The sequence below is a fragment of the Exophiala spinifera genome (genome assembly GCF_000836115.1).
Source record: "Exophiala spinifera strain CBS 89968 unplaced genomic scaffold supercont1.7, whole genome shotgun sequence".
Lineage (NCBI taxonomy): Eukaryota > Fungi > Ascomycota > Eurotiomycetes > Chaetothyriales > Herpotrichiellaceae > Exophiala > Exophiala spinifera.
In genome coordinates, this window is record NW_015622519.1 from 1,204,240 (window position 1) to 1,230,988 (window position 26,749).

The 26,749-nt window shown below is 52.0% G+C and overlaps 13 protein-coding genes across 13 annotated transcripts; 4 read left to right on the forward strand and 9 right to left on the reverse strand.

Annotated features, from left to right (window-relative positions):
- Positions 1 to 1,267: 1,267 nt before the first annotated feature.
- Positions 1,268 to 1,786, reverse strand: PV08_09424 (uncharacterized protein; the record flags this gene model as incomplete). The annotated part of the gene is made up of 1 exon (XM_016383742.1): positions 1,268 to 1,786. The coding sequence occupies one exon, from the start codon at positions 1,784 to 1,786 to the stop codon at positions 1,268 to 1,270; it is 519 nt and encodes a 172-aa protein (XP_016232365.1).
- Positions 1,787 to 2,587: 801 nt separating this feature from the next.
- PV08_09425 (uncharacterized protein) lies at positions 2,588 to 3,964 on the reverse strand (the record flags this gene model as incomplete). Its single annotated transcript, XM_016383743.1, has 1 exon — positions 2,588 to 3,964. The coding sequence occupies one exon, from the start codon at positions 3,962 to 3,964 to the stop codon at positions 2,588 to 2,590; it is 1,377 nt and encodes a 458-aa protein (XP_016232366.1).
- A 482-nt stretch (positions 3,965 to 4,446) lies between these two features.
- On the reverse strand, positions 4,447 to 5,436 carry PV08_09426 (uncharacterized protein; the record flags this gene model as incomplete). Its single annotated transcript, XM_016383744.1, has 1 exon — positions 4,447 to 5,436. The coding sequence occupies one exon, from the start codon at positions 5,434 to 5,436 to the stop codon at positions 4,447 to 4,449; it is 990 nt and encodes a 329-aa protein (XP_016232367.1).
- Positions 5,437 to 6,353: 917 nt separating this feature from the next.
- PV08_09427 (uncharacterized protein) lies at positions 6,354 to 7,067 on the reverse strand (the record flags this gene model as incomplete). The annotated part of the gene is made up of 1 exon (XM_016383745.1): positions 6,354 to 7,067. The coding sequence occupies one exon, from the start codon at positions 7,065 to 7,067 to the stop codon at positions 6,354 to 6,356; it is 714 nt and encodes a 237-aa protein (XP_016232368.1).
- A 737-nt stretch (positions 7,068 to 7,804) lies between these two features.
- Positions 7,805 to 8,881, reverse strand: PV08_09428 (uncharacterized protein; the record flags this gene model as incomplete). The annotated part of the gene is made up of 1 exon (XM_016383746.1): positions 7,805 to 8,881. The coding sequence occupies one exon, from the start codon at positions 8,879 to 8,881 to the stop codon at positions 7,805 to 7,807; it is 1,077 nt and encodes a 358-aa protein (XP_016232369.1).
- A 1,127-nt stretch (positions 8,882 to 10,008) lies between these two features.
- Positions 10,009 to 11,175, forward strand: PV08_09429 (uncharacterized protein; the record flags this gene model as incomplete). The annotated part of the gene is made up of 2 exons (XM_016383747.1): positions 10,009 to 10,212; positions 10,261 to 11,175. 2 exons carry the CDS (start codon positions 10,009 to 10,011, stop codon positions 11,173 to 11,175), a joined length of 1,119 nt encoding a protein of 372 aa, XP_016232370.1.
- Positions 11,176 to 11,502: 327 nt separating this feature from the next.
- On the forward strand, positions 11,503 to 13,602 carry PV08_09430 (acetoacetate-CoA ligase; the record flags this gene model as incomplete). Its single annotated transcript, XM_016383748.1, has 2 exons — positions 11,503 to 13,120; positions 13,187 to 13,602. The coding sequence occupies 2 exons, from the start codon at positions 11,503 to 11,505 to the stop codon at positions 13,600 to 13,602; spliced, it is 2,034 nt and encodes a 677-aa protein (XP_016232371.1).
- Positions 13,603 to 13,775: 173 nt separating this feature from the next.
- PV08_09431 (uncharacterized protein) lies at positions 13,776 to 14,054 on the reverse strand (the record flags this gene model as incomplete). The annotated part of the gene is made up of 1 exon (XM_016383749.1): positions 13,776 to 14,054. The coding sequence occupies one exon, from the start codon at positions 14,052 to 14,054 to the stop codon at positions 13,776 to 13,778; it is 279 nt and encodes a 92-aa protein (XP_016232372.1).
- A 1,804-nt stretch (positions 14,055 to 15,858) lies between these two features.
- PV08_09432 (uncharacterized protein) lies at positions 15,859 to 17,070 on the forward strand (the record flags this gene model as incomplete). Its single annotated transcript, XM_016383750.1, has 2 exons — positions 15,859 to 16,207; positions 16,262 to 17,070. 2 exons carry the CDS (start codon positions 15,859 to 15,861, stop codon positions 17,068 to 17,070), a joined length of 1,158 nt encoding a protein of 385 aa, XP_016232373.1.
- A 1,520-nt stretch (positions 17,071 to 18,590) lies between these two features.
- On the reverse strand, positions 18,591 to 19,084 carry PV08_09433 (V-type proton ATPase proteolipid subunit; the record flags this gene model as incomplete). Its single annotated transcript, XM_016383751.1, has 2 exons — positions 18,591 to 18,916; positions 18,970 to 19,084. 2 exons carry the CDS (start codon positions 19,082 to 19,084, stop codon positions 18,591 to 18,593), a joined length of 441 nt encoding a protein of 146 aa, XP_016232374.1.
- A 2,599-nt stretch (positions 19,085 to 21,683) lies between these two features.
- On the forward strand, positions 21,684 to 22,079 carry PV08_09434 (uncharacterized protein; the record flags this gene model as incomplete). The annotated part of the gene is made up of 2 exons (XM_016383752.1): positions 21,684 to 21,790; positions 21,851 to 22,079. The coding sequence occupies 2 exons, from the start codon at positions 21,684 to 21,686 to the stop codon at positions 22,077 to 22,079; spliced, it is 336 nt and encodes a 111-aa protein (XP_016232375.1).
- Positions 22,080 to 22,152: 73 nt separating this feature from the next.
- PV08_09435 (uncharacterized protein) lies at positions 22,153 to 22,668 on the reverse strand (the record flags this gene model as incomplete). Its single annotated transcript, XM_016383753.1, has 1 exon — positions 22,153 to 22,668. One exon carries the CDS (start codon positions 22,666 to 22,668, stop codon positions 22,153 to 22,155), a length of 516 nt encoding a protein of 171 aa, XP_016232376.1.
- Positions 22,669 to 23,208: 540 nt separating this feature from the next.
- On the reverse strand, positions 23,209 to 26,015 carry PV08_09436 (uncharacterized protein; the record flags this gene model as incomplete). The annotated part of the gene is made up of 2 exons (XM_016383754.1): positions 23,209 to 25,527; positions 25,587 to 26,015. The coding sequence occupies 2 exons, from the start codon at positions 26,013 to 26,015 to the stop codon at positions 23,209 to 23,211; spliced, it is 2,748 nt and encodes a 915-aa protein (XP_016232377.1).
- Positions 26,016 to 26,749: the final 734 nt, after the last annotated feature.

Consider the following 26,749-nt stretch of genomic DNA (forward strand, 5'->3'; position numbering starts at 1 on the left):
TGAGAACGAGAGAGCAGGAGCGGTCGGTGTTTTTATTTAGAAGGGGGCGACGGTGCAGCTCAACGAGAATTCTCAAAGTTGTTGAGAAGTTCCCCACTTCTTCGAGGCCGTTGCGGGTGGTGTGAATACATGACGGGTTATTGTATCGGGAGCCGCTGGGAGGGATTGGGGGCACCACGGCGTCTGCGGCAGCCCAGACTGGGTGGCTCGAATGGCGCAGAGATTTCCGGGCTCTGGACGTTCACATCATTTGCGCATCTTGTCCCTCCTGGTGAAGCCAGACACCTCACTATGCCCTGAACTCTCTAGGCGGGCGAAAACGTTGGGGAGACGTCAGCCGAGTTTCAGGCACAGATCCCCCAGGGTCGCCCGAGCTAGTCCGGATGCGGGCTGGCGGGCGACTACTCTAGAACGGAACTAGAATCAGAACCCCGAGCATCTAGACCAATGACAGCCAGGGTCCTGGGGTTAGCGCATTTCATCCCAGCGCGATTCGTGGCCATCTATGTATTTGTTAATTTGTTATACGAGTATCAAGCCACGCTGTGACGTCTTTGATTGATTCAGCTAAAGAGCGTCGAGATGGCAAAGCTTCCCCGAAAGTGTCTGCAACGGCCTTATGTTGGAGGAGAAATGTGACCAGACTTCTCGGCACTTAAACAACGAATACAATAGGTTCTGTACACGTCGTCGTTCTCACTCTAGGCGGTCGGAAAATAATTAACGCGTCTCGGAGAAAATGAGCCGAGGCTGGATGAATTGGTTCTCCGTCTCCATCCAAAAATTGACAGCCCCAACGGAGGAGAATAACGCGCCGCATCTCCCGTCGTATCTCGTATAGCCACATTGGGTTGTTTCGACCCTGGTGGCCACAATCACCTTTTGCCCGAGCGAGGCACACCACCACATCTTTAGCATTACCTTGCCCGTATGAAGGATCCTGAGTGTATTATTGGCTGCTATTGTAATCGACGCCTTCTGTTGCAGGCTGCAGCATTTGGTCATATGATTCCGCTGCTCTTCATATGTCACCTCGACCACATTATCACATGTATTGCATTCTGTCCTCTTCGAAGATTTTGTTGAGATGCAGGTCCCAGCATCGTTATCATCATTGACTCTTGGTCTCACGGTGGCCTTACTATCGCTGGTTGCTGGTGCCGACATTCAATTGACATTGACGGAGAGGCGGCATAGAGCCGTACAGCTTTATCGTTTGCGTTTTGGCCGCTTCCATTGAACCGCCCAACACAGAACCATGGTTCGATCACCATGGAACCGCTCTAGGGCCCATCTCGGTGCCGTAAGAGCCTTCTCTCCGGACAGGGCCCTCGTCCTCGATACGCTCTCTCATCTCAGCACCAACGTCCCCGCCTTCGTTCTTCCATCGCTTGTGTAACTTTCGTGCTGCGAACTTGCCCACGCCCCAGACACTTGCTGCGATGATACTGGCACCGAAGGTCGGAGGAGCCGCCAACCAGCCAACCCCAGCGATGACGCCTCCAAAGGCAGTAGCTCCAATTGCGGCGACGAGACACCCAACTGCGGCATACTTGGCCCAACGCACCAGTCGCCAGATGATAAACTGTCCCAGATATCGACATGTGCGAAGTAGGGCCCTTGTGCGGAAGCGGGCGGGCTTGTCGACGCTTGCATTTCCGGGAGCAAGGAGATAGTTCAAGTTGCGTCTTGCATTGACCAGGGCAGACTTGGACTGCTGCTGCACTGCGGCTTCGTCGTTAGCGTCGTGCATCTCGACATTGTGTGTTCCTCGCGATGGTGCCATTTCCGCATAGCACAGTTGACTCCCTGGATGTTGTGCCCTTGTGAAGAAAAAGAAGAGTCTGGGTTTTCTTGCTGCAACAACAACACCCAATCTTTACGACGTCATCCGTCTGGAGCTGCCATCCTGGCTTGCCAAGAACTCTGGGATAACTGGTTGATTGAGCCATTCGCCGTTCACGGCATGATTACTTACAAGCCACTCATCATGATTTCCTGTTATTACTATCAACTTATTCGACACAGTCAGGGCTATATAATAACGTTCGACCTGGAATCCCTAGTCTCACGTGCTCCGGAAATAATGTGGAAGGCAAGGGAGCGACTCGCCGCTATACATACACCTAAGACCAGGTAGGCCGGTTGTAGCAGCCGGAGAGAAGTATCTCCGGTCCCTGACACTAAAATCACAATTAAATACTGATCACGTCGACTGGCTGTTGTCACAGCTTGGTTTTCGGCCGTATAAGAGGCCTAATTGGGAACACCATAGAGACTATAGTTGACTTTGGGACCACTGGACTGTCTGTAAAGAATCCCTCCAACGAACGAAATCACGGGCAGGTCTAACACAGCATTAGCATCCATCTGAACCACTTCTACCAGTCACAAACACAAGGATTGTTGGCCAGCAAGCCCTGGCCGGACAAGGTATCACTCTGCATCTATCATTTGTATACAATACACATTACAGCAGCCGATTCCCACACCGGTTCATATAGTACTTTTACATCCTATCCTGTCCAATCCCATATATACCCAAGGACCACGGCACTATATGGATTTACTTACTTAAACAGTATCACTAAGCAGTATTCTCCTTCTTCTCTTTTTTACACACCTCAGCGTAATCCTTAAACTCTTCAGCCCCGGCAGCGATGATCTTCACCCACTCGCTCAAGGGACAACTCGCGCCAGGTCCGTCCTGGCACGACGGTATCGGCCTAGGCGCCGTATTGGCGATGACGCGAATGTATTCACCGTCTCGACCAGGTCTGCCGCTGCATGTCATCTTCTCCATTCCCACATGGCCGAGGAACGGGATGAGATCACTCATGCGCCACGCGCGGACCCAGTTGACGTGATCAGTTGGGAACTGCTCGACGGCAGAGGACGAGGAGTTGAAGATGCCCAGCGCGGTGGCCACAAAGGGTGGCACTTCGCGGTGCGTAAAGCTCAAGAACAGCTGTTGTTCAGGGGGCCAGCCTGAGCTGCCGTCCCCTTCCGTGCCGTCGAGTTGTTGGAACAATTCGCTCTGGGCCTTGAGCCACGGGAAGCCCAGGTATGGCGACAGGGGGTTCAGGGGGCCGACCATGTGCGCGTACTTGAGGTCCCACGCGTACTCGTACGACATCCACTCTGCGTCGGTAAAGACGGCGCACAGTGGACTTCGCTCGCCGTTGATGGCGGACTCGTACCCGCACAGGCCCTGGAGGCCGACGACGTCGTTGTCCGTCAGCTCGAACGGTGTGAACTGAGCCAGCCGGCCCGAGACGTGGGCGGCATAGTGCGACACGAACTCGGCCATTTCCCTGGTGCCGGGCTCCTTGCTGAAGGCCGAGCACGACTTGTGCGGGATCAACGAGTCCATGCTGCCGTTCTTGTTCTGCGTGATGCGCACGACCTCGATGTCCTCCGGGTTCCGGGGGAATGCCTGGACCAGCGCCTCGGCCGTGTCGTACGTCCGTGACTTCTTGTCCGCCAGGACTCGCTTGACCGTGGGCGCGAGGTCAGGGTACCGCTTGACCAGGTGCGCGCCCACCTTCTTCGCGTCCTCCTTGCCGGACGGCGTCACTTGCTCGAGCTTGTCTTCCGGGATGGGAGAGACCCAGGTAGACATGAATTCCAGCGGGCCCGACCATCCCGTGCGGTTCTGCTCGAGTTTGTACAGGAACGGTTTGATGTATTCTTCGTACTCGTCGTCGTTGGAGTAGATGGCCGCGTGCCGGATGAGGTACGACGCCGCCGTCACCTTGCAGCCTACGGGCGCCGTGTGCTCGAGTCCAAACCCAACAGCGTCAAAGTAAGGCGAGATGCCTGGCAGGTGGAGGAGCTCGTCGAATTTGTAGCCTTGCGTGTGGTCCTGTACGGTAATGGGTGCTTGCGATGACGGTGGCGTGGGAAACGCTGCGGCCAAGCAGGAGCCCAAGACCAGCACGGCGGCCGTTGTCAAGCTGGTCATTTCTGAAGCATGCGAGGACTCGACCACTGCTATTCAAGAGACTGAAGTTCGTTCGTGATCCAAAGAAAGTGCTGGAGCAAAGAAAGATGCAGATCAGAAAGTTCATAGCTCGGTGGAAAAGATGATGACGTCGTTGGCAGCAAAAGCGTAAATAATTCCCACTTGCAAAAGGACAAGGCTGCGGATGGTCCAGATTGCTGCACACCACGGTGGACTAACTAGAGACCTTGTAATGATCAGCTCAATCAGTGGTGAGAAGCAACTCGCCCCAGATAGTCTATATTGCACATTGTTGAAGCACTTTTTTCTTCACTTCTCTCTATGCTGCTGCTGTCTTGTACCCATATCCACGCCTTTGCTAACCTCATGAAGCACAGCTTTGTTGTCCCTCTCAACAGACGCAAACACACTCCAAAGTGAGCTCGATACCACGCTATAATAACAAGAAAAATTTCCACGAGCCAGAAAGCCCAAAAACATCTTCATATCCCGAGATTCCGTTGCATCCTCCCTACGAGTGACTCTAGTTCGGCGTTACGATCTTCGAGCAACCCAACCTCTTTCTGCAACGCTTCTTTTTCAGACCTGAGCTGCTGCATCTTCGCAGCCATCTTTTCTCTATGCTTGACGCTTTCATCAAAGATGGTTTCCATGCGAGTCATCAATGTGCTGACGTCACCAGAGACATTGCCTTTGGTGGCACGCTCCTGGAGCTCTTTGTTGGCTGCTTCGAGTTCCAGGATTCTGTGCTCCATCGCTGCAGATTTCGCCACTTGCCACAAGTCGTCTCCTTCGCTCCGCGATTGACGAGCGGAGAATGTTGACGTCCGTGTCCGTGGTGGTTGAGGCTTGGACCACAAGGCCTGCGCGAGCTTTTCACGAACTGCGAGAAGATTCTCTAGGTCTTCATCTCGGAGCTTGCGGATGGCTGAATGCTCTCTTCTCTCCTGGGCCAACATTGTCCGGAGTTTGAGGATGTTGGTCAAGTCTTCGTCCCGGACTTCGAAGTAGGCCTGGTATCTCCGTTCCCAGGTCTTCTTCTCCGCTTCAAGAGCATCGACGCGAGATTTGAGTCTGTCATAGTCCTCCGCCATGACAGTCGGGCGACTACTTTCGGTCTTTCTGACTTTGTAAAGCAATGATTGCAAGAGCTGTTCCATTGGGCCAGCCACCTGGGGCGAGCCGATTTCTGAGGATGTGTCTGAGAGAGACGATGTGCTGCGATCCAGGGGTGGCATCTGGTGCACAGTTGGAGTCTTCAAGTCCAGCTCGTCGTGGGGGACGTCCATGGCGAGCGTGGAGTTGGATGCGTCTGTTGATATCGAGTCACGTCGCTGACGCTGAGGCGAAAGATCTAGACTTGTCATGGTGACGGGGTTCTTCTCGGGATGCCACATGCCACTCGTGCTTCTGGGCTGCGGTTCATCGAAGCCCTCGGAATACGTAGATCCGCGGCTAGAAGCGACAGACATGGCGAACGAATGTGTAGATGATGTTCTTTGGAGGTTGCCTGGGGTCCACATTCCGGAAGCAGCACAATGGGAAGGGGAATCGTAGGGTAAAAGTATTGCGAGAGGGAGGAGCAAATTTCAGACTCAGACTTACGGAGATGAGATTATGAGGGAGCATCTTGAGCATTAAATGTTTGAAAACATCCATGGCTGGGAAGTCTGAAACGTGCGACTCCTTTCTCCGCGGCCCCTAGAGGAGGTTGAAGCTGCGACCGACCTGAGACACGATATTGATTAGATCCAGGCTCTGGCTTGCATCTCGAGCCGATACAAGCGAGCAAGAGGAGAGATCTTTCCGCCTGTACGGAGCAGCCGCGAGATCTGTCGAACTTCACATCCCCCTTGTGTCGGACATTGGTGAGAAACTGAGTACGGAGGAAATTTGGGGACGATGGCGACTTGGAAGTGCTTCAGGTTTGCCAAGAGCAGTCGAAACTGTCAGAGCCTCACCAGAGATCGGAAGAGGCTGCAGCTCGCTCCCCTCGCAAAGTCCCCAAGGAGGCAGAGAGGCGCACAAATCCACTTCACAAAGAGCGGGGTCAAGCAGTACGGTTTGTACAGAGGTGGTCGTCAGACGTCCAGCTAAAGAGCGACCCTACTTCAACAAAATCACCTCCAGCTACTTCTCGCGCTACAACTCCAACATCTCCGATCAACTCTTCAAGGCCGTTCCTGTGCCTGTCGCCCTCTTCAGCCTTCTCTTCTATTGTTAAATGGTTCAATGATCTCCACAAAGACGGCATTTGGTGCCTTCAATCCAGACCCCCGCAGCCTCTTCTTGTTCTTGAGCTCGTAAATATCCAGCATGCCTAAGGCTTGTTTGGATGTCGGCTGGTAAAGACTCAAGACAGCGGCTCAACGCAGGCCCATATCAAGACTCATTCCAGTAATTTTCCTTTACCACCGTTACCAACCACTTTCAGACTTTCGTCCAGTTCATACAGAATGGGAATACCAGTCGGGAGCTCAAGGTTCGGAATGTCTTCATCACTAATCCCTTCCAGACCTTTAATGATCGCTCTCAAACTGTTTCCGTGCGCAGCAACCAATACTGTCTTTCCGCTCTTCAAGTCTGGCAGTATATCTGATAACCAGTAAGGCCACGCACGCTCCAAGACGTCTTTCAGACACTCGGTTCTCGGGACCTTGATTCCGCCTTGTGCGTATCGGCCATCCGGATCCTGGCTTGACTGCGACGCGCCGTCGTCGGAATCGGTAAGCTCTGGCGGTCGAATGTCGTAACTCCTTCGCCAGATATGGACTTGCTCTTCACCGAATTTCTCAGCGGCTTCGGCTTTGTTTTTGCCTTGAAGGCCGCCGTAGTGGCGCTCGTTGAGCTCCCAAGCACGCTTGACAGGGATCCAATGTCGGTCTGAGTTGTCCAAGCACAAGTTGGCGGTGTTGATGCTGCGGCGTAGCCAGCTTGTATACACGATTTCTGGATATATTGAGTACTTTTTCAGCAGCGTGCCGGCTTGTTTGGCTTCCTGGGTGCCCTTCTCGGAAAGTGGGACGTCCACCCAGCCGGTGAAGAGATTGAGATTATTCCAAGTGGACTGGCCGTGTCGGAGAAGCACGAGCGTATATGGCATAGCTATCTAAAGGTCTGGATGCTTGCAGGTGATTCGCAAGTGCCAGTAATTGAGATCCGACTTGTAGGCAGTCGTATGACAGGTTCGTCTTGAAGTGCGTTGTGCCTGCAAGGGCCGTCCGTACTGAGGTATCTAGATGGTGATGCAAGCTGGAACGATGCGGTCAAGGATAACTTTAAGACTTTGAGGCCGTGAAGAGGACAGAGATGTCGACTGGATATGTGGCGCTGTTAATCATAGAGAGTATGTGCTCCATGATTAAGGTCCTCACTTTGAATGCCCGCACAAGGCTGTCTCACGCAGCTCGAGCGTGACTTGCGAATAGGTCATCCTAAAAGCCGCGCTGTCCCGGTAAGTGTCCGGAAGTTCGGAGGAATTGAATCATTGCAAATCCTAGCAACGAGATTCCTGCACTGACAAGGTTCAATTATGAGGACAGGATTGGTTGATACCAACACTAACGCAAAGGAGGCATCTGGAGAGCCTAATCCAGCCATTCTCGCCCGTTGCTTAAAGCTGCTGTTTCTGCCATGGCAGCTACCGTTTTTCAGAAGGTGAGATGAGGGGTCTTTACATTCTGGCGTTTATGGATGACTACAAGTTGAGCAAGTCTAAGTATATGGGGACCATGACTCGTGATTCTGTGGGTGCAGTATGGGGCTTCCTGTGCTACTGAATGATGCCGCTCCGCTGATATCTCGTACCAGATTTATCGTTCGCCAAAGCGCCTCGCAAACTCAACTGGAAAGGTAGATTTCAGACAAGATCGCTGGGCTCTGTGGGAGAATCAGCGGGCCGGCGACCACACTCTCCTTCGTTGTTGCTCCTTCAGCGTCCGCAATGACGGCAATGATAATGCCCAAAGCTTCAAACTCCTTGGGGATCGTCGTAGAGTTGTGCTTCGTGTCGAAAGGTACTGAGATGTTGTTGACGCCATGGAAGAAGACAGCATAGTAGTCCTTTTCCACAAAATGAGGCTGATTGCCACTTTGCGTGAAGCTTACGACAAGTTCTGAGCCTGGGAGAATTGATTTGGTCCCTTTGATCGGATTCATTTGAGGCAGATGCTGGCGTGGCGCGGGATATACTGGATTCTGCGACGGACAAGAGCCCTCGACCACCCATTGATTGGTAAAGTCAAGTATCTGATTGGCGTAGGGGTACACGGTATCCGACGGGCCAGCAAAAGGCACCGACTTCCAGTTGTCGATCAGGGACCAGGTATTATGGCGTGATTCGGTAGCAGAAATGGCTACGAGAGCAGCGCGAGATGCGCCTAGACGAGCCTGAAGTTCAAGGCCCGTAAGAAAGGCCATGCTGGAAATTTCGATGATGGTCTGCAGGACAAGGTAAGACGCCGGGTCATCGTACGGGAAGGCATATTGGCATGGCCCAGGCTTTATCGAGGCCGTTGAGATCTGGTCCTGGAAAATGCGAAGGTGGCCTGCTTCGTTGTCCCGAATTTGTTGGATGCGTTCGTACGTCGTATTTGGAAAGCCCGCCTCCACGAAGGTTGAGGCATTGAAGCGTTCGACACCTTGCTGGTAAAAGGAGAAAATGATCCATTCCGCAGACAGGAGATTCTGAAACAGTACATCATCGGCTTCAGGAGCGCCGCTGGTGGTGTTGAGCACTGCACCAGTGATGTTTCCGGGGAATGGGCGCGCAGTGCCGTCGTACGTGGTGTAGACATCTGACTCTCCCGGGATTGGCCCGTAGGAGGGATCGGAAAGCTCCGTTGGCGCTGGAAGTGTAGAGGAGGCTGATGAGGATGGTACAGCTGCGGGAGAACACCAGCCTGAACCATATGCCATGGCCGAAACAAGGATTATCTTCTGGATGAAAGTCATATCTGTGAGCAAGCGAGAACTCTCGAATGATAAATGTGAATTCCTTGGATGGATCAAAAGAATCGGTGAATCAATTGTGAAGAGAAGCAAAAGAATGTAGTCGGGGTCAGTTCACAACTGGCTTTCTTATAGTTCTTACTGTTTGCTTTCGAGACTACCTCATCTCCACGATGACATGGAGCGTTCAATACATTGCATCCTAGATGGCGTAGCATGCAATGCCAGTCTCGATATATTGCCGATGCCATCATTGCTCATCGGAGCGAGGAGGACCGTGGCGCAGTAATGGAGAATCATCGCGATTCGGGCCTCAAGGCTACGACGCTCACCAGCTCGTGGAAACCCCTTCCTTAAGTGGAAAACAATTCGGGTGGGCAACGAACGACTGATGACGGGAGATTGTGGGATACAAAGTGTGCTCGTATGCAACCTTGACACAGTTACCTGTACAACTTCAAGATACTTTTGGGGCGGAGGGTTGAAGCTTGAAGATCTCGTCCTAAAGCAGCGCTATCTGCGATTGGCTGATCGACATCGCCCTCTCCCGCCGGAAAGACAACACTCAGTCCAAGTTTAATCCTTCTGGAAATTTCAGCCTGCACGAAAAGATGGGAGCACATCCTCTGAAAGATTAGCGTCCGTCAACCAAGGCTTTCTTGATGCCCTCATCGGACTCAATGGGGTAGGATGGTGGGCAGAGGTGGGCGTTCGAAAGCATGCCAGCCTTGTCGGCAACGCCGCGTTAAATGCGGTAAGTGACCTTCGTATCAGGTTTTCTGGAGGCCGGAGACTCATGGGCCTTTGACTCAGATGAATCAAAACCAGAGTGTCTTCAATGTCGGAGCCGAGGGCAGACCTGTACGGGCTATCCGAAGGGGCCCGTTTTCGTCGACGAGGCCACGAAACACCGCCGGTCGCCCCCAGAGACTTCTCAAGCCCGGCTAACCCACTCAGCTGGCCCTGCACCGATTGGCAAGTCCATGGTCGTTATGGGTAGTGATGTTTATTTTTCGTTTCTCTTTAAAGACATACGCGACAGTCCTGGCACGTCTCTGTTTGATAATCGCTGGCCAGGGTTTGCAGCAGCCGCTATGCCCGGTTGCCTCCCCAGAGAGTGTTTGGAGTGCTTTGCGACGTCCTACTATGGACGTAGACAAGGCTCTGATCGCATCCAGAGGAGTGGAACGAAGCTATACTCTCAGTGTCTCCGAAAACTGAATAGCTGTCTTCGAGCGCCCGGCTCATCAATGGCTAGTGAGACTGTCATGTCCATCATTATTCTGACAATTTGCGAAGTGGGTCATTTCACCTTCTATTTACCAGGTCACTGACTGCAATTGAAGTATCTTGTGGCAACAAGTCCTACGGCCTGGATAGAGCACATGCACGGGTTGGCGGCTTATTTCCGCTTCAAAGGTCTTGAAATCTTTCGTCAACCACTGATACTCGAGCTGTTTGAGTCGACACGTTTTCAAATGATCACGGCTGCTGTAGCAAGTCGACAAGCTACATTCCTCGCTTCAGACTCATGGGAAACGGAACCGTGGCGAATTGCTGGAGTTGCGAAAAATGCGGTGCAATTCTTGATTGATCTCGCCGCAAAGATTCCAGCTCTGTACGTCGATTTTATCCAATACTTGAAAACAGCAGATCCAATCATGAAAGAACAAATGTCAGTCGCTTTGGAGGTAAACATGGCGATCCTCTTTGAAAAATTCCAGCAATGGCATCATGAGTGGGAAAAGGAAAACGATCCAGTAATTCAAAGGGTGGCTCTATCGTCAGAGGAACAACAATACTATGGGGTCTCTTCTAAGCTTGCCTTTGTCAGCATCGACCACATGTTTACGGAGGTTCACTACCTCCAGTCTCTAATTATTCTGCTGGAACTGTGGAAAACCTTTCGTGGGGCAGCTGTTAAGCTCACTCCGGATGCCCAAGATGATCAGAGTTGTGCTTCAGAAGAGATAGAAACCGCTAGGTCTGCTCCTCTCCCCTCAACCACATCCTTACACATGGAAAGTCACACAGCCGCCCAGGAGATTTGCCGTATAATAATCAACTGTCTTCAACCCTCAGGAAGGCTAGCCTATGTGGTTCAGTTCATCCTGGCCATGCGGATGGCGCTTATTGTCTTACGCCAGGAAGAGGGAAACTTACAGGTAACTTGGCTGGAAGATTGTCTGCAACGAAGCTCAGAAATAACGCACGGCTGGGACATCGGGAAGATTGCCATGCAATCCTATCAATTGGCATGACACGGCACCACATATTTATGATTCACAAACGTGTGTGTGTGTGTGTGTGTGGACGCAAGAAGTGTCAACAACGCAAATACTGCCTTCTAAATCCTGATATAGCCATGGTCTGCACCACATGAGGCTGAGGGTGCAGCCTTGTTCCTCCCCTCATTGCTAACCTCGGTTTCGATGGCACTTCGGATATCAAGCATTCGTGGTCAAAGCGGCCGGCTCGGCATAATGCGCAGATTGTCCTTCTGCATCCAAGCGACATCGTGTTCGAGGTCCAGAGTAGGTGTGCTTCGTTTTCGAGCATTTTTATATTTCTTCGAGCATTCAGAGACCATGTCCTCCGTGCAGGCTTCCCCGCCAGAGATTCTGTGGCGGCCGAGCCATCATGGCACCACACCAATGGATAAATACCGCCAGCAAATCAACCAAACATACAAACAGAGACTGTCCAGTTCACAGCAACTTCAACGGTGGTCCATTACCCAGACACATGCTTTTTGGACAAATTTGTACGCTTATCTTAATCTCACCCCGCCTTTACCACCCTCGATGCACAAAGCATACGACGACACAGTGCCCATGAGCAGTAACCCACCTTTCTTTCCTGGTCACAGCCTCAACTACGCAGAGAATGTTCTATTTGCCAACCCAAATTCCGAGGACATTGCTCTCATCGGCATTCGAGAGGACCAGGATATCTACCATGACAAGCCTGACACATTGACCTGGGGTCAGTTTCGCGACGAAGTTCGACAAACAGCCAGCGCTTTCAAGCGCAGTGGGATCAGAAAGGGAGACCGGGTGGCTGCCCTAGTCGCCACGTCCAACTGGGCCATCATTCTCTTCCATGCCACAGCTTCGATTGGGGCCATCTTCACCTGTATCAGTCCCGAACTTGGCGTCGAAGGCTGCGTGGCCAGACTCCAGCAAGTCACTCCGAGCATCCTCTTCGTTGATAGCCATGTTGTGTATAAAGGCAAAGCTGTTCCTACATCACAGAAACTGGAAGACATCCTGCAGAGATTGAAGCTACAAGCCCAGGTCTATATCGTGCCTGTTATAAAGACCCAAGCCCAGTCACCTACGATACGCGACTTTCTGGAGCGGTCAAGCTCCTCCGACGCACTTACGTTCACTCGTGTACCGTTCAACTACCCCCTTCTTATATGTTATTCTTCAGGCACGACAGGCGCGCCCAAATGTATTGTCCATCAACATGGTCTACTCTTACAAGTGAAGAAGATATCAACGTTGCACAACGGCCTAGCACCAGGAGACGTAATCATGCAGTACTCGAGCACGTCCTGGGTGGTTTTCTACGTCATGTGTGGACATCTGTCCGCAGGCGCAACGCTGGTCGTTTATAATGGCAGCCCGCTATTCCCGGACGCGAAGCAATTACTGAGAATCTGCGACAAGTATCGCGTGAGTTTTCTCGGCGCATCTCCTCGGCTGCTGCTTGAGATCGAGATGTCGCGGACAATACCGACGAAGGAATTCGACCTGTCGCCCTTAAGGATGGTATACACCACTGGGGCGCCGATGTCTCTAGAACAGTATCGCTGGTTCTATCGCTCGTTCCCACCAGAAGTACAAATCTCCAACACTGCCGGTGGTACAGACACGGCAACGTCTCTCCTTTCCGTGGATCCCTGTGCGCCCGTGTACGCAGGCGAGATGCAGATCCCTGCGCTCGGAATGGATGTCGACATCTTGGACCCCGTTACGGGTGAATCGATCGCACACACCGGCGAGGCGGGAGAGATGGTGATCCGGAAGCCTTTCCCCAGTATGCCGTGCTTTTTCTGGGGCGACAAGGGCGGCAAGATATACCGTGCTGCATATTTCGAACGATTCGAACACATCGACGTCTGGGCGCAACACGACTGGCTTAGCAGAAACCCAACAACAGGAGGCTACACTATGCACGGTCGCAGCGACGGCGTTCTGAGTAAGTCCCTGCCTTCCCCACGGCGTTGCGAGCGAGCGAACCATGTTCCATTGACCACGACAATAGATCCTTCGGGCATACGCTTTGGCAGTGGAGAAATCTACGCCATCGTAGAGACGCAGCCTTTCACAGACTACATCAGCAACACTCTGTGTGTGGGGCGTCGAAGACCCAAAGACACCGACGAGCAAGTCTTTTTGTTCCTCGTGATGAAGCCTGGGGTCGCATTGACAGAGGAACTACGGACGCGAGTCAAGAATGCAGTCAGGAACGGATTGTCGCCCAGACACGTGCCCAAGTTTGTCATTGCCGTCCCCGACATCCCTGTGACGATCAATGGGAAGAAGGTAGAGATTGCGGTCAAGAACGTGTTGAGCGGAAAAGACGTGAAGCCGAGTGCGACGGTACAAAACCCAGAGACGATTGCCTGGTTCAAGCGGTTTAGAGATTTAGAGTCAGAGCCTAGGGACATCAAGATGTAGGCGGCAAGGTCAAGGTATAGATGCAAGACGAGCGAAAATATCGTTACGATTTCGATGCTACAAATCGTTTTTCTTTCTCTCGCGCGCGCGCGCTCTCTCTCTCTCCCCCCCTCTGTGGTGACGGTCTCCAGATTTGTCCGAATTTCAGCCCCGGCGATGGCCGGAGTAGACGCTCACAATTCACTCTCGTACTGAAAGGTAGCGACGCCGTTTCGTCGTGCTCCGATGAACGAGCGGATCTTCGCGTGCGCCTCACATTGTTTGTCGTAATACTCAAAGTCCTCGCGGGACTTGAAAGTCGTCACGGCGATCAGAGTGTATCCCTGTGCTCGCTCCTCGGATGCGTTCGCGACCCGAGCAGCTTCATTCGAAATAATGTACGGCGCCCCGTCCTGCGTGTCAGTGACACGGTCAGCCGTTGCACCATTGCGTCCACCTTCGCGTTCACGCATTCGCAAACATTGCAGACAATGGGCGACCACGTACCTTTTGAGCGGTCGCTCTCAGAACAGCATATTCGGCGATGATGTCGTCAATGTCCTTTTCCTTGGGCACCTGGAAGAGACTGACTCGTTTGACATATTTAGGGGGCCATCGTGGCAAAGGGTTGAACCACACAATGTTTCGATATAGCTAATTTCGGAAGAAGATGGATTCGTCCCTCGCGAGCAGTCTTGTATGGATAGGTGGTGAACGGTCTCAGACAAAACATTCTCAGAATATAAAAAGCTCGAGAGTCGTTGAAGGTACCTACCTACCTGTAGTGTGTCGGCGGTGCACTATCCGAATTGCCCCCCGGAATCATCCCGCTTGGAATTACTGAACACCCGCACGGAGCATGACCTCGGGTAATGTGTTGTGGAGCAGGCAAATAGGCAATGTTAGGGCCGGCAGTTTGGCTTTCGTGAAGAAAACTAAGAGGTACGTGTGTATAATACTTATTATGAACTACGCGTTGAGGCTACTTGGATGGAACATGGGGAGACGCCATGCTAGCGTACAGGTTTTGAAGGAATAGGGCTCCTACCTCTACTGTAATATGCCCGCGTGCTTACCGAGACTGCCAGTGAGGCACAAGTTTGATCGAACCTTTATCAATATAAATAGGGCACGGAGGCTCTGAATACATAGAGTCAGCATGTAAATTGCTCCGACGGTATGTGGCAAGCCGCAGCAGTTTCAAACCATCGAGTCGTCGCAATGCTGGACCTTGTATTGACGAGAGCAATTGATATCAGTAGACTGCCAAAGAGTAGACAGTATGGATCATTGCTGGATGTTGTCACTGCATTGTTGTAGCCAGTCCTTGTCAAGGGACAACCGAAGGGACTTTCGATCAAGTCACTCTTGGTGGTGAAATTGACAAGCATAAAGAGTTCATTCAGCCCACATCAGCACGCGTGAAAGACCTGAACACATTGCAGACCCAAATCCTGAAGGTTCAAGGTATTATAGGTGATTCGGGCCTTCAATAGCAAAGAGTCGAAGCTGATGAGCCGCTCGGCATCCACGATGTCCGGTTGCGTTAAGACAGTACCTGATTTTCGAGTAGCAGAGCTTCTGCCCTCATCGTCGCCATGATCACAACCCACAGACGGCATGACGTATTGCCCAAGGAGTCGTACAGCGGTCTTATCAATTCTTCCAATCAATGTAGAAGCAGCCGCAGCACGATTCATCTTGATGCGCTTTGGCATCGAGAAACCGGAACTAGGAGCAATTATGTCGCTATTTCCACAGGAGAGGAGCATGAACTTCAACCACATGAATCAGCTTAGAGGCCAAGTTGACACGGAACCAAGTGCTCGGGTCTTCCTATACCTGGATCAAAAGAAGTACGATGTGACTGACAGGCTGCAGAAGATTTGAAGGCCGGCCAGTGCTCAAGGCTCTTGTTGACTTTGGCTCTGACAGATGGGCTCTGAGAGTATTCATCTGCTGGAGATTCCTTGACACTGTTGGTCATCTGGACGTCATCCTTAGACGCCCTGTATGGCAGGACTAGAAATCAATATAGAAGTCTGTACGGAGAATGTATCTGTAGGCTTAGATGCAGGATACGAGGCCTTGGCATTGTTGACGAGTTTGCGTTTGCCTCCGAGCGGTTTTGCCGCCTTCGACCAACTCCGATTCTTGGTCTTCCCGACTGCATTATCACCTCATACCTGGACACACACACCTCTTCTTCTGCCCACTGTTGGCACTCCTACTTGGATATCGTGTCCTGCACTACGTTTTTGGTAAGCTGTCGGACACATGTTCAATACCTCTTTGCGCCGAGTGGCGCGCAACTGCTCGAATGGCTCAGCGGTCCCCTCGCGCCCTACCACGCCTTCGATAGCGTCCTTTACCTCCCACGCTCACCAGCGGCGACATTCATCCTCCAAGCCTCCTGTTCCGCCCAACAATGGCTCTTCAGCCATCCCAGCAGCTTCAGTCAAACAAGTTGGGACTCCGAGATCGGAAACAAAGCGACCTGGCTCAGAGTCGCGCTTATCAAAGAAGAGGTCTTCAAAAGACAAGGTTGATGCGAAGGAGGAAGTACAAGATGACTGGACATCAAAACTTCCATCGGTGCCTAGCTTACAACATCTCAATCCAAAGGGTATAGACCAGACCTACAAGGTGTCAATGTCTTCAGCTAACCGAAGCTTATCAGATATCTATGTATCATCGTTCTTTTCCACTCATCGCCCTCTCTCCATCACAGGCCCTGTGCCTTCAGAGACGAGCCTCGATGCATTTGACAAGATATTCCAACCGAAGCCCAGGACGAAATTGCATCCCGCCACACAAGATGTCATCTATACTCTCTCATCGGCTGTCGAAAGTCTCGACGAGCAGATAGCAAGCAGACGAGGCGAACATAACCACAACCAAGGAGCCGAGCAAAAGGCGGCCATTATCAAAGCTTTGATGCAGCGTAACAATGAGAACACGGCAGATCCCAACCGAACTCGCCACCTGGACGGGCAGTCGCAGACGATCAATATCAATGGAGGCAATGTCAAACTTGTACTACAAGATCTTGCACGACGATTCAGGCCGTTCAACACACCTCCCGCGCCCACACCGTTGAGTGATACCGAGATCGAAGCGGCCGAGGCCCAGGCCGCCGCCGAAGAAGCCGGTGAAGAAATGCAAGCGAGATTCTTGGAGGTGGAGATCCAAAACCAGGATAACGACCCGTATGTTCAACAGGTCGTCATGAACGTGATTGAGCGAGACTCGTCAGACCACGATGGGTTCTTCACGCCTCACTCGTCCCCTATGATGGAAATCGAGGATGCCTCTACTATGCGAGAGATCCAAGAACAAGTCCGTGGCAGACGTCTTGGTCACCGACGAAGACCTGCAATGTACGCTATCAGCGTCAAGAGACAACGTCGTCTCAAGATGAAGAAGCACAAGTACAGAAAGCTGATGCGCAAGACACGGAACGCCAGGCGAAGGTTGGGCCAGATATAAGTTTTGCCTTTATCACTCGGCTTGCACTGCTTGCAAGGGCACAAGGGGTTTCACAATACAATGTCGCATAATGGCAAGAATTCCTCGCATTTAGAGGGCATATGGCTAGCTAGACATCGAGTCGTCTCGTTGGGTGGGGTGGTATTAATTTAACAACATGGATGAATGCATGCATGCATCGCAGGCGAGAGGAGGTGGTGTTGTTCTTCTCATTGTCCGTGGGCCATTTCTTTCCCTTTTGGCGTTTTGAAGCGCGACTTTCATTCATCACGAGCAGAAAGTTGTACCCGCCTACCTACCTACCTACCTACCTACCCACCTAACATACCTAGGTACCTATTTGGTCGGCGAGCCAAGGTAGCCAAGGTTGGTAGGGCATACAGATTCGATATCCTGTTGATGCTGAACCACCTACCTATGCTTTACGAATACTCTTCTCCCCTTTATTTTCTCTGGGTGTTGATAGATGTGTTGCTTGATCTTGAGCCAACGTGCGGAGCACCGACATCGACAATCGATATCGATACATCGTTCGACACAGATAGAAACGTTGCCGAAGGCGATTTTCGTTCTCGGTAAATCATATGTACCTACCGTACCTAGTTAGTTAGTACCTACAGTAAGATGTGTACCAGCCGACCTAGGGAAGGGGGAAAACCCTCGGCTATATCTACCTGCCCGTCTGCCTGCCTACCTACAATACCTACCTGCCTACACAAGCAAGGGCCACCAAGGCATCGTGATGCCTTGCGTACATCATCGACAGACCTTCAAACTCTCCATCTGCCTGTCTCGCTCTGGGTGCCCGTCGAAGTGGGGAAGAAGCACGAACAATGGATGCATCGACGACGACGACGACAACAACAAACAACAACAACAACCAATACATCAAGCTTGAGATCAAAAGCCGTATCCATCCCTCTGATCGAAGGTACATCTCCTAGACATACTATACATCTACTACCATGGCACTTACCACTTACGAGGTGAAAGAAGTCAAAAACACATTCGTGATAGAGAGCAACCTAGAAGGAAAAAGGAAAAAAAGGAAAACGAAAACCACGTATATACGAGAAAGCATTATCTAATTCAGTGCCAAACAGTGTACATACATAATGTAAAGCGCAACGCAATTACAGCCGCCTTCCTCGACTGCAGCGCAGTCAGTTTTGGCGCCTCCGTACCTCCCTCTCCCCTTTCGTCGATTGTGCTGGTAAACTACGACATTCATACATAAAAAATACCTCGGCTGGACAAATTCTAGTTTCACCCGTCCAGCTGGGCATCTTTTCTCCATGGTGTTTTTGTGGTTTTCCCTCTTTGTTTGCTTAACTTGACATGCCCCAGCAAGTCCTTGGGGACTCAGAAACTGTATGCTTGCGGTGGAAAGGTTCTGAATCTGATTCCCTTTTGACCCTGCTGCTCTTCGACATTCGGTATCGGTGCGGTTGATTTGTGGCGCTTCATCGCAGCCGCCCATTATTAAAGCTTCCGGGCGCACCTCTTTTCCCAGAACGGATCTAGCAGACGACATCGGTCGAGGCCTTAGAGTTCATCAACAAGGCAACGATCAGTCCGTAAAGACCCAACACTTCGGCGAAAATGAGGATGAGAATCATGCCGACGAAAAGTCGAGGTTGCTGAGCAGTGCCTCGGACACCAGCGTCACCGACAATGCCGATGGCGAAGCCAGCAGCGAGACCGGCGAGACCGACCGACAGACCAGCGCCGAGTTGGATGAAGCTGGTGAACAAGGAAACCTTCTGTGACAGGCCATCGGAAATCAAGACTGACACGACCAGGCCGTAGATACCAATGATACCAGCCATGATGACGGGGACAATGTCTGTGTAATGTGTAAGTGTGTAGGTTCGCATCTTTCTGAGAGACGGTGCATACTCTTGACGATCAAGTCTGGTCGGAGGACACCCATGGCTGAGATACCCACACCGGACTTTGCAGTTCCGTACGCGGCTCCGAAGCAAGTGAAGACAATTGCAGAGGTGCAGCCCATGGCACCGAAAAAGGGCTAGGGGATGATACGTCAGTATGCCATATCTCGGAGCTAGTACAGGCAGCTGAGGAGAAGCAACAGCATCGCAGCTGGAAGGCATTTGGGGAGAGGCGGACATACCGCATATACGGGGCTACAATGCTATAGAGTTAGCATAATGCGCTTTGCTTCATCGTTGAGGGAGGACAATTCAAGAGAGATAGCCGTCTCCAGCTTATCTACGCGAGCTGCAGGCGACAGGTATGGGGGGGCAAACTGACCAGAGATCTGTAGACATCTTGAGGGTGCTTGTGTCTTCGACTTGCTTTCCAAAGACAAGTAGGCGTCGGAGAGGCGAACGACGGTCTTGTTGATAGAAGGGAAGCTGTTGAGGGGGATGGAGGTGAGCAGAAGTGATGGTGAGTGTGCTGGTAGAGAGAGTTGGACAGGTGGATGATGTTTCGAAGCTTCGACCTGCGATCCCTTCTCGCTTGGCACCTGTATCTACGATCCGGGAATGTTTGCCGAGCTCTCGCTTAAACCTTTTAAGAACTGTTCATGTGAGAACAACAGTGATGGCACGGAACTCACTGAGACAACTAAATAGGTCTCTGATTGAACAGATGACACTGACGCTGCATTAATGGTCAACATAGACGCGTGGGGGGAGCTGAAAGTATAACGTTGGTACAGCTGTGGGTAGTCATCTTTAATGTGCCAGTCTTCATGTATAGCGAACAAATTAAGGAAGGTTTACAGAAGGGAAGGCGCCCTCCCTGAGCTATCAAAGGAGAATTCTTCACAGGGCTTGGATGATGTCTCATTACTCCCTACATCCTCTGCTATTTGAGGAGGTACAGCAAGCTTCGTTCAAGTGTCTGCACTCCCGCCCGCTGCAATCTCCGCGGCAGGATGAGTACAAGCATAACCCAAGCCTCAACGATTATGCTATCTCTCGTGTGTACCGTTGTAGTGGTCAGTGCTCCCAAGGATAGGTCGAACAGTAATTCTCCCGAATAAGAAACAAAGCACCATGAGCTGAGAATGCAACCCTGAAAGTAGCTCGTCGTCAATAGCTATATCCTGATGGCACAACGAGCAAGCCATGAAGGTGTGGCCAGACAGAAGCTCATTGCCATGATGTGATTCCACAGCTACGACGTCAATTCCAGGCTTCGTCCTGACCAGGGAGACCGCGGCTCCTGTGAGTTTGCCAACCACACACGGACTGTTGTAAGGCATTTGGTGTACGGTGAGCGCGGCAGGATGTGTCTGGAGCAGATCGCGTGTACTGCTCCATGTGTGTTCCCTAGATGTCAGTGTGCCTCGAGCAAATGGGTACATCAGCATCGACGTATGGCATTCAAAGAGCCTCACGGGTTTTGGGTCGTTGGCTATCGTAAGCTTGCGACCTGACTATCGAGCTCTGAGCCAGGAGATACGAGTATGTGCTCTCTTGGTTTCCTGCGAAGATCTGTATTTGCTACGACGCCTCCAGCGAGGCGCTGTCAATGCGTCAAAGATGAAGGACACGGCTTGAATACTCCACGGGACTCATTTTCCAGGAGAGACGGGTCTTGTTTACTGACTCTTTCTTCCCGTTGGATAGACCAACATGTGTACCTGAAGCTGCAGGTCAAACGCAGCCTGTACGCCCTCAGGGAGTCAGGACATTCTTAACGGACGGAAGAATCTCATCGGAACACTTATTAAATGTTGTCCGGCCCCGGGTTTCCCACGGCAAATTCATGCCTTGCAAGCTGTAGCAGGCGGCATCAAGTCTGAGACGGTGCAATCTTAGCACAGTGGTTGTAAGCCAACGATTTCACATCTAGCGAAGCCGCGGGTTCTGAGGCGTAATTTGGTCCCCGCTGCACTTGGCCGCCTGTGTTGCATATTTCTGTACCCTCCGTAGTTACAATCATGGGTGAGGTACTCCGTACGAAGGAGCCGAAGGGTGAGAATCGGGATCGCAAGAACAAGCTCTCGTGGCTGGAATACGAAATCTGGATCGAGCCTTGTTGTTGACAGCTGCAGTGCGGGAGAGGCTGGAACCCTTTACGACGCCCCAGTTCCAACTGACAGGGAGCTGACGAGTACGAGACACAAGGCACGTTTGAAGGGACCCCGACTTGGGCGCTTGCGTGTCTGGGATTACGTCTCCCGTGTGAAATTAGGGGGCCTCGATCTGCCTCGGGGGTGCCAGTCTAGTGACTTCGGGTGCTACCTGTGTCGTTCAACTGGTCTAGTGCAAGGGCACGCCTAAGTTAGTGAGCCGTCAACCCCAGTGCACGCCCCCTGGCCGCCGCCCAGGCCTTAACTCTTGTTTCCGCACCACCAGGTAAACGGTTTGCTGCCGCTAACTTAGCACCCCGTTCACTCCATTGTGATAAACCTCTTGCCCGCCTGCCGACCCCCGTACGAAGGATACTCTTTGTTGCAAGGCATCACTCCCCCAGCCTTCGACTCTCCTTCATGTCTCTTTAAATCTGCGTTGATCGTGAACCTCAGTCGACTTGTCCTTCCTTGAATTCTCCAGTCTACTCGTGCTCTCGATCTATTCAGTCTGCATAACCGAAGTACCCCCGCCAAATCCGTGCAACACAAACAAACAACCGCCATGTTGTGGAAGAGAAAGTGCACGAACCCCAATGATGTGGACGACATCTGCGAGAAATACACCTCTACCTTCGAGACGACGGTCATACCTGTTGTCATATCCTTGACGTCCGTAGTAGCACCTCCATGCGCAAAACACATCACCAGAGAGACTAACAGTGATAATAGCCTCTTTTTCCTCCTTGGGATCGTCCTGTTTGTCATTGTAAGGAAACAACGCAGAAAGAGAAAGGCAGAGGAGGAGGCACAGCACAAGGCCATCGACGACGAGATGGAGCTGGAATTTACGGTTTCTGAGCACAAACAACAGCGGTCTCGAGGGCAGGTCCCGCCGCAATATCGTGTACCTGACTTGGAAAGTTCCATGGGACCCGACGGGCCACCTCCCAAATACTAGAGCAGGATATGTTATGGGTATCTCTTGTATGATTTCTGTACAGACATAAGGATAAGGTCGGCTTCAGTTCAACCTATCCGGACTTGGATTTCTCAATTTCGTGGATAATGTCCTTCTCAATGCTGTCCGGCTTGGTCATGCTGCCCCATCGCTGGACGACCTTTCCATCGCGGCCGATCAAGAACTTTTCAAAGTTCCACTTGACTCTCTTCAGACCCAGCAGACCCGGCTTCTCCGACTTCATCCATTCAAACACCGGCTCGGCATGATCGCCATTGACGTTGGTCTTCCCAAGCACGGGGAATGTTACACCGTAGTTGACCTGACAGAACTCTTGGATTTGATCGTTCGAGCCGGGATCTTGACCACCGAACTGGTTGCAGGGGAATCCGATGATGACGAATTGATCCGGGTACTTCTCAGAAATCTTCTTCCACAAGGACTCGAGGCCGGCGAACTGAGGGGTGAAGCCGCATTTGGAGGCCGTGTTGACGGCGAGGATCACTTTTCCTTTGTGCTGGGCAAGAGGATACTCTTGATCACGCTTGTCTTTCGGCGTGAAATCGAAAAAGGTGGTGGCGGAAGCCATCTTGGATGCAGGTGTCGGTTCGGCGGACGAGGGCGCAGGCGAGTGAGAGAATGAGCGTGCCTTGAGACCGATCCGGGCGATGCTGGGATCTGACACAGGTCGTTGGTAGAGCGAAGCTGATACAGAGGAGAATGCGGAGCGAGGTCGAGATTTAAGGTGTCGAGGGATTTGGAATAGTTGATGCGAGTATCGCATCGATAACCTTGGATAAGTAATGCTTGAGGAGGCGAGGAGGCGCATGTGCATGCATAACAGCGGGAGCCATTTGAATGAGCATCCGAGGTTGACGGCTCGTTCGTCATGTGACTCTGTCGTGCGGCAATTGCCGAAACACTTGCGTTGAAATGTCAAACAGTAGATGACACTACTAATTATCCGATTCACGCGTCAGGATTGGGAATGTCAAGACCGAGACGCCACGACACTGTGAGGATCCTTGACATGCATACTGTACATAATTGATACTCTATCATAGTGGATTCACCTGCTCCTCTTTTTCTAGATGTGGTATCCCAAGCCCCAAGTGGTCTAGTCACCAGGTCAAAACGTGAACAGCATCAAGCCGGGATTCAAGACCAAAGGCAAGAAGAAATGCATGACAATCATGATTCCCTGGGGAAAGATGGCGATGAAGCTCTTGATCCTCCAAAAATCAGGCACCAGCTTGCCCAGTGGGCCTATTCCCGCCAGCACCATCATCATGGCCACAGACAAAATGCAATAGATGAAGGTAAACTTGAACTTTCTGATAATGACGGGAATCTCTCGAAAGAAAGACGTGTCCGTGTTGGCTTCCTTGGCAGTGGCTCCCCAGGACTTGTCGATGCCGAAAAGATAAAACAACAGTGCGCCCGAGACGTGCAGAGAGATGCCTCCCAGGAACACGGCCAGAACCAGCATCCACGTCATGTTCTCAACGAGGCATTTGAACAGCGAGCGGTTCTCGGTGCGATAGCGGAGGACCGCAACGCTCACGGTGCCGGCGCCTTGGAAAACAATCACCAGGCCGAAATACATGTTGAAACTCTCGGCATAGTCTTTGTCAAGATACCCGTTGAACCAGCCGAGGAGAAAGTAGTTTAGAAGCGTCAAAGCCCAGGCCGACCCAATGGCGAAGTAGGTCCCCATGTAGGACATCATCGTCAGCTTGCCCATCCAGCTAATGGGGCTCGTGATGAACCGACGGAAGAGAGGCGTGACAGGGCCGTGGAGCGGCCACTTGTGGAAGGGGTGGAAGAGCAACTCGGCGCAGCCATAGGCATACTTTTCCCAACGGATGAGCTCGTCGTAGACAGTAAGCGAGACTCCCTCTTTGAAACCGTCGCCGTAGTACGCGCTATACCGAATGATATAGCCCAGTGACTGGAGCCGAAGTGACATGTCAAAGTCCTCCGATACTGTGTTCTCGGCCCAGTACTTTTCTGTTCCGTCGACGTCGATATAACTAACGTCTTGAAGAGCTGACCACCGAAGCATCGCGTTGTGACCAACGAATGGCGCTACGTCGCCGCAAGCCACCGCGAACCGGATCGAGGTATAGACGAGATTCGTGAAGAAGGTAATGGCACGTTCGAAAAAGCTCGTTGTGACGTTTAAAACTCCAGACGAGAATTGAATTATAGCCACTTCCGGAGTCGCGGTCAGCTCGGAGACAGCGTCCAGAAGACAGTCCTCAGGGACTCGAGTGTCCGAATCGATGAGGAGGATAAAGTCGCCCATACGGATGTTACCGGCTCCCCAGCTCCGGCCCTGGTCTTCCTTGACGATGGCTTCGAACGCAGACGTGTATAGTCGATCTTCGTCTTCTTGGGTCCAGGTGGGCGTCCGCTCGACTTCGGCCATCTTGTCTTCAACGCGGTTGCTAACACTGAGGCAGTAGTTCATATTGGAAGCCTTTTTAAATTTCCCGGCTCGGATAAAGACACCCTGCCCGTCGGCGTTTCCATTTGGTGCGTGCTTCGGCCGGGCCACCCAACCTATGTTGTTGTCCTCGTAGAATTGGACCCGTCTTCGGGCCTCTTCTTCGGGGAGAAGCTGCATACCGTCGTCGTTGATGAAGATGCTGGCACTCCCGCCCTGCAGCTCGTACGTGGAGATGGCCTTGTTGACCGACGCAACCGTGGAACTGATGACACTGTCGAGGCTCTCCATGTACACCGGGCACTGAATCGTCACGTGTGGAAGATTGTCGCGGAGGCGCTTCGTGGGAACGGCGGAGTAGAACTTCGAATTCTGGAAGACCTGTTTGACCGGGCCGACGAGTTGGGCAATGGTGGTGACCACGGTCATGAAGAAGAACCAACCCAGCCATAACTGGAGTGGTGATGCAACCACCAGCAGTAGTCGAGTCCAGCTGTGGTCGATTTTAATCTCGACTGCCAAATTCCTCCACCCTATCGACAGGCAGAAAACCGTGAGGCAACCGCCGCAGCCAACCACCAAAGCCTGCCACAATAGGGTTTGTCGAGGTGCCTCCGGAGCACCGGTCTCTGCTTCTGCGGGTGTTGCTGGAAGCGGTTGTGCAGTGACCACAGAAGCCGTCGCGTCCTCCCTTGGGGGCTCAGCGGACTCGATCGTGTGTATGTCTCTCTCTTGTTCGGAGCTCATTGCCCACACCAGGTCGACCAGATGCTTCTCAATACGAATGGCACGGTCAGTAATTTCAACTGCATCCTCGTCCCACACTACAAGCAATCCTGTGCTACGGACAAAGACTGCGTAATGGTGTCTATGCGCTTGACACACTTCTTCAATAGAATCGAGAATGCTGATCCGTTGGTCCTGGGTGTAAGGTACATATGGCGGTTTATAGGTCGCCAGAAATGTTTGTATCACGGGCGTTTTGACCGTCATCGCCACCTAGGTAGGTAAATTGTTAATCTGTAGGTCAGGGTTTGAATCGGGAGAAGAAGGCATACCTTCACATTGAGCTTCCTCATCTGCTCAGAAAACCCACCGCAGGCTTCGGCAAGTTCACGAGGCTGAGAGATGTAATTGCCATTACCAGTCTTCAACAAGATGCCTTCTGCTGAATCCTCGTCTGCCCAGCGGTTCTGGAGCTGTTGTTGACGCAAGTAGAGGAGCCTGACCATACATTTGAACATGTCCGTTTGTGATTCCACCTGAACGCTCAAATGGGCGGTCGGCGAAGTGAACGAGTCCTCCGGCAAGGGCTCTAAGCCATCTTCCCCTGCTACCACAGCGAAGCTCGACGATCCTCCCGCTTGAAGGAGAGCCTTTGACGGCGAATCTGGATCGGCACGGCCTTTTTGGGGCGGGTCAGTAGGCTGTATGGGTGTCGATCTGCGCTTTTGCAATTTGCGTGGTGTCCTTGGTGGACTCGCCATGTCGCCTGGGAAGAGACTTGATCAGAAGCAGCGGCCCGTCGCTATAGCTGGCTTGAAAAGCTGCGGCGGACTGGCCCAGTGAGCCCGTCTTTTTTGTGTCTCTTCCAATATTACTTTTTCTTGTATTTTGCGGCAATTCTGTTCCGGAAGCATGCGTTTCGAGCTCAGTGGATGCCAGAACTTCGGCATCTTGTCCTCGATTACTTGTGACATCCTATTGCGCTTTGATCACCGTTGAATGTATAATGCAACACATAGATCTGGCTCCCTCGTCCTCCGCTTGGACCGAAGCTGTTCCCTATGGACGACTTTGTTGGTACGTGCTCGTTCCCATGGCCTAAAATGGTCGAGCCCATACCAGCACAGGTCCATTTAGGGCAATAGATGATCTTCGATTGGTGGCTGGCGCCAGTATTCACGCCATCAGTGGTTGCCGAGTAGAGATACTCGTGCTGGGAAAGTCCCGCTAGTTAGTCCCACAGCATGGCAGCCAAGTTAGGTTGTGGGCGTCGAGAGGCTTGCTGAATTGACACAAAGAAATAGTATGTGTCTCGTACTAGGGCAAAACCAGAATCGTTCGGATGGCAACAGAGGTGATTTGCTAGTTGCCACGCGGGCGGGTGAAGGATGCCAACTGGATCTTGCCGACATCAATCCATGAATAATAAACGGTCGTTGTTATTGACTCCGTGACAGGCGTTGAAGTGACTTGGCCCACCAGGCTGCGTTACTGA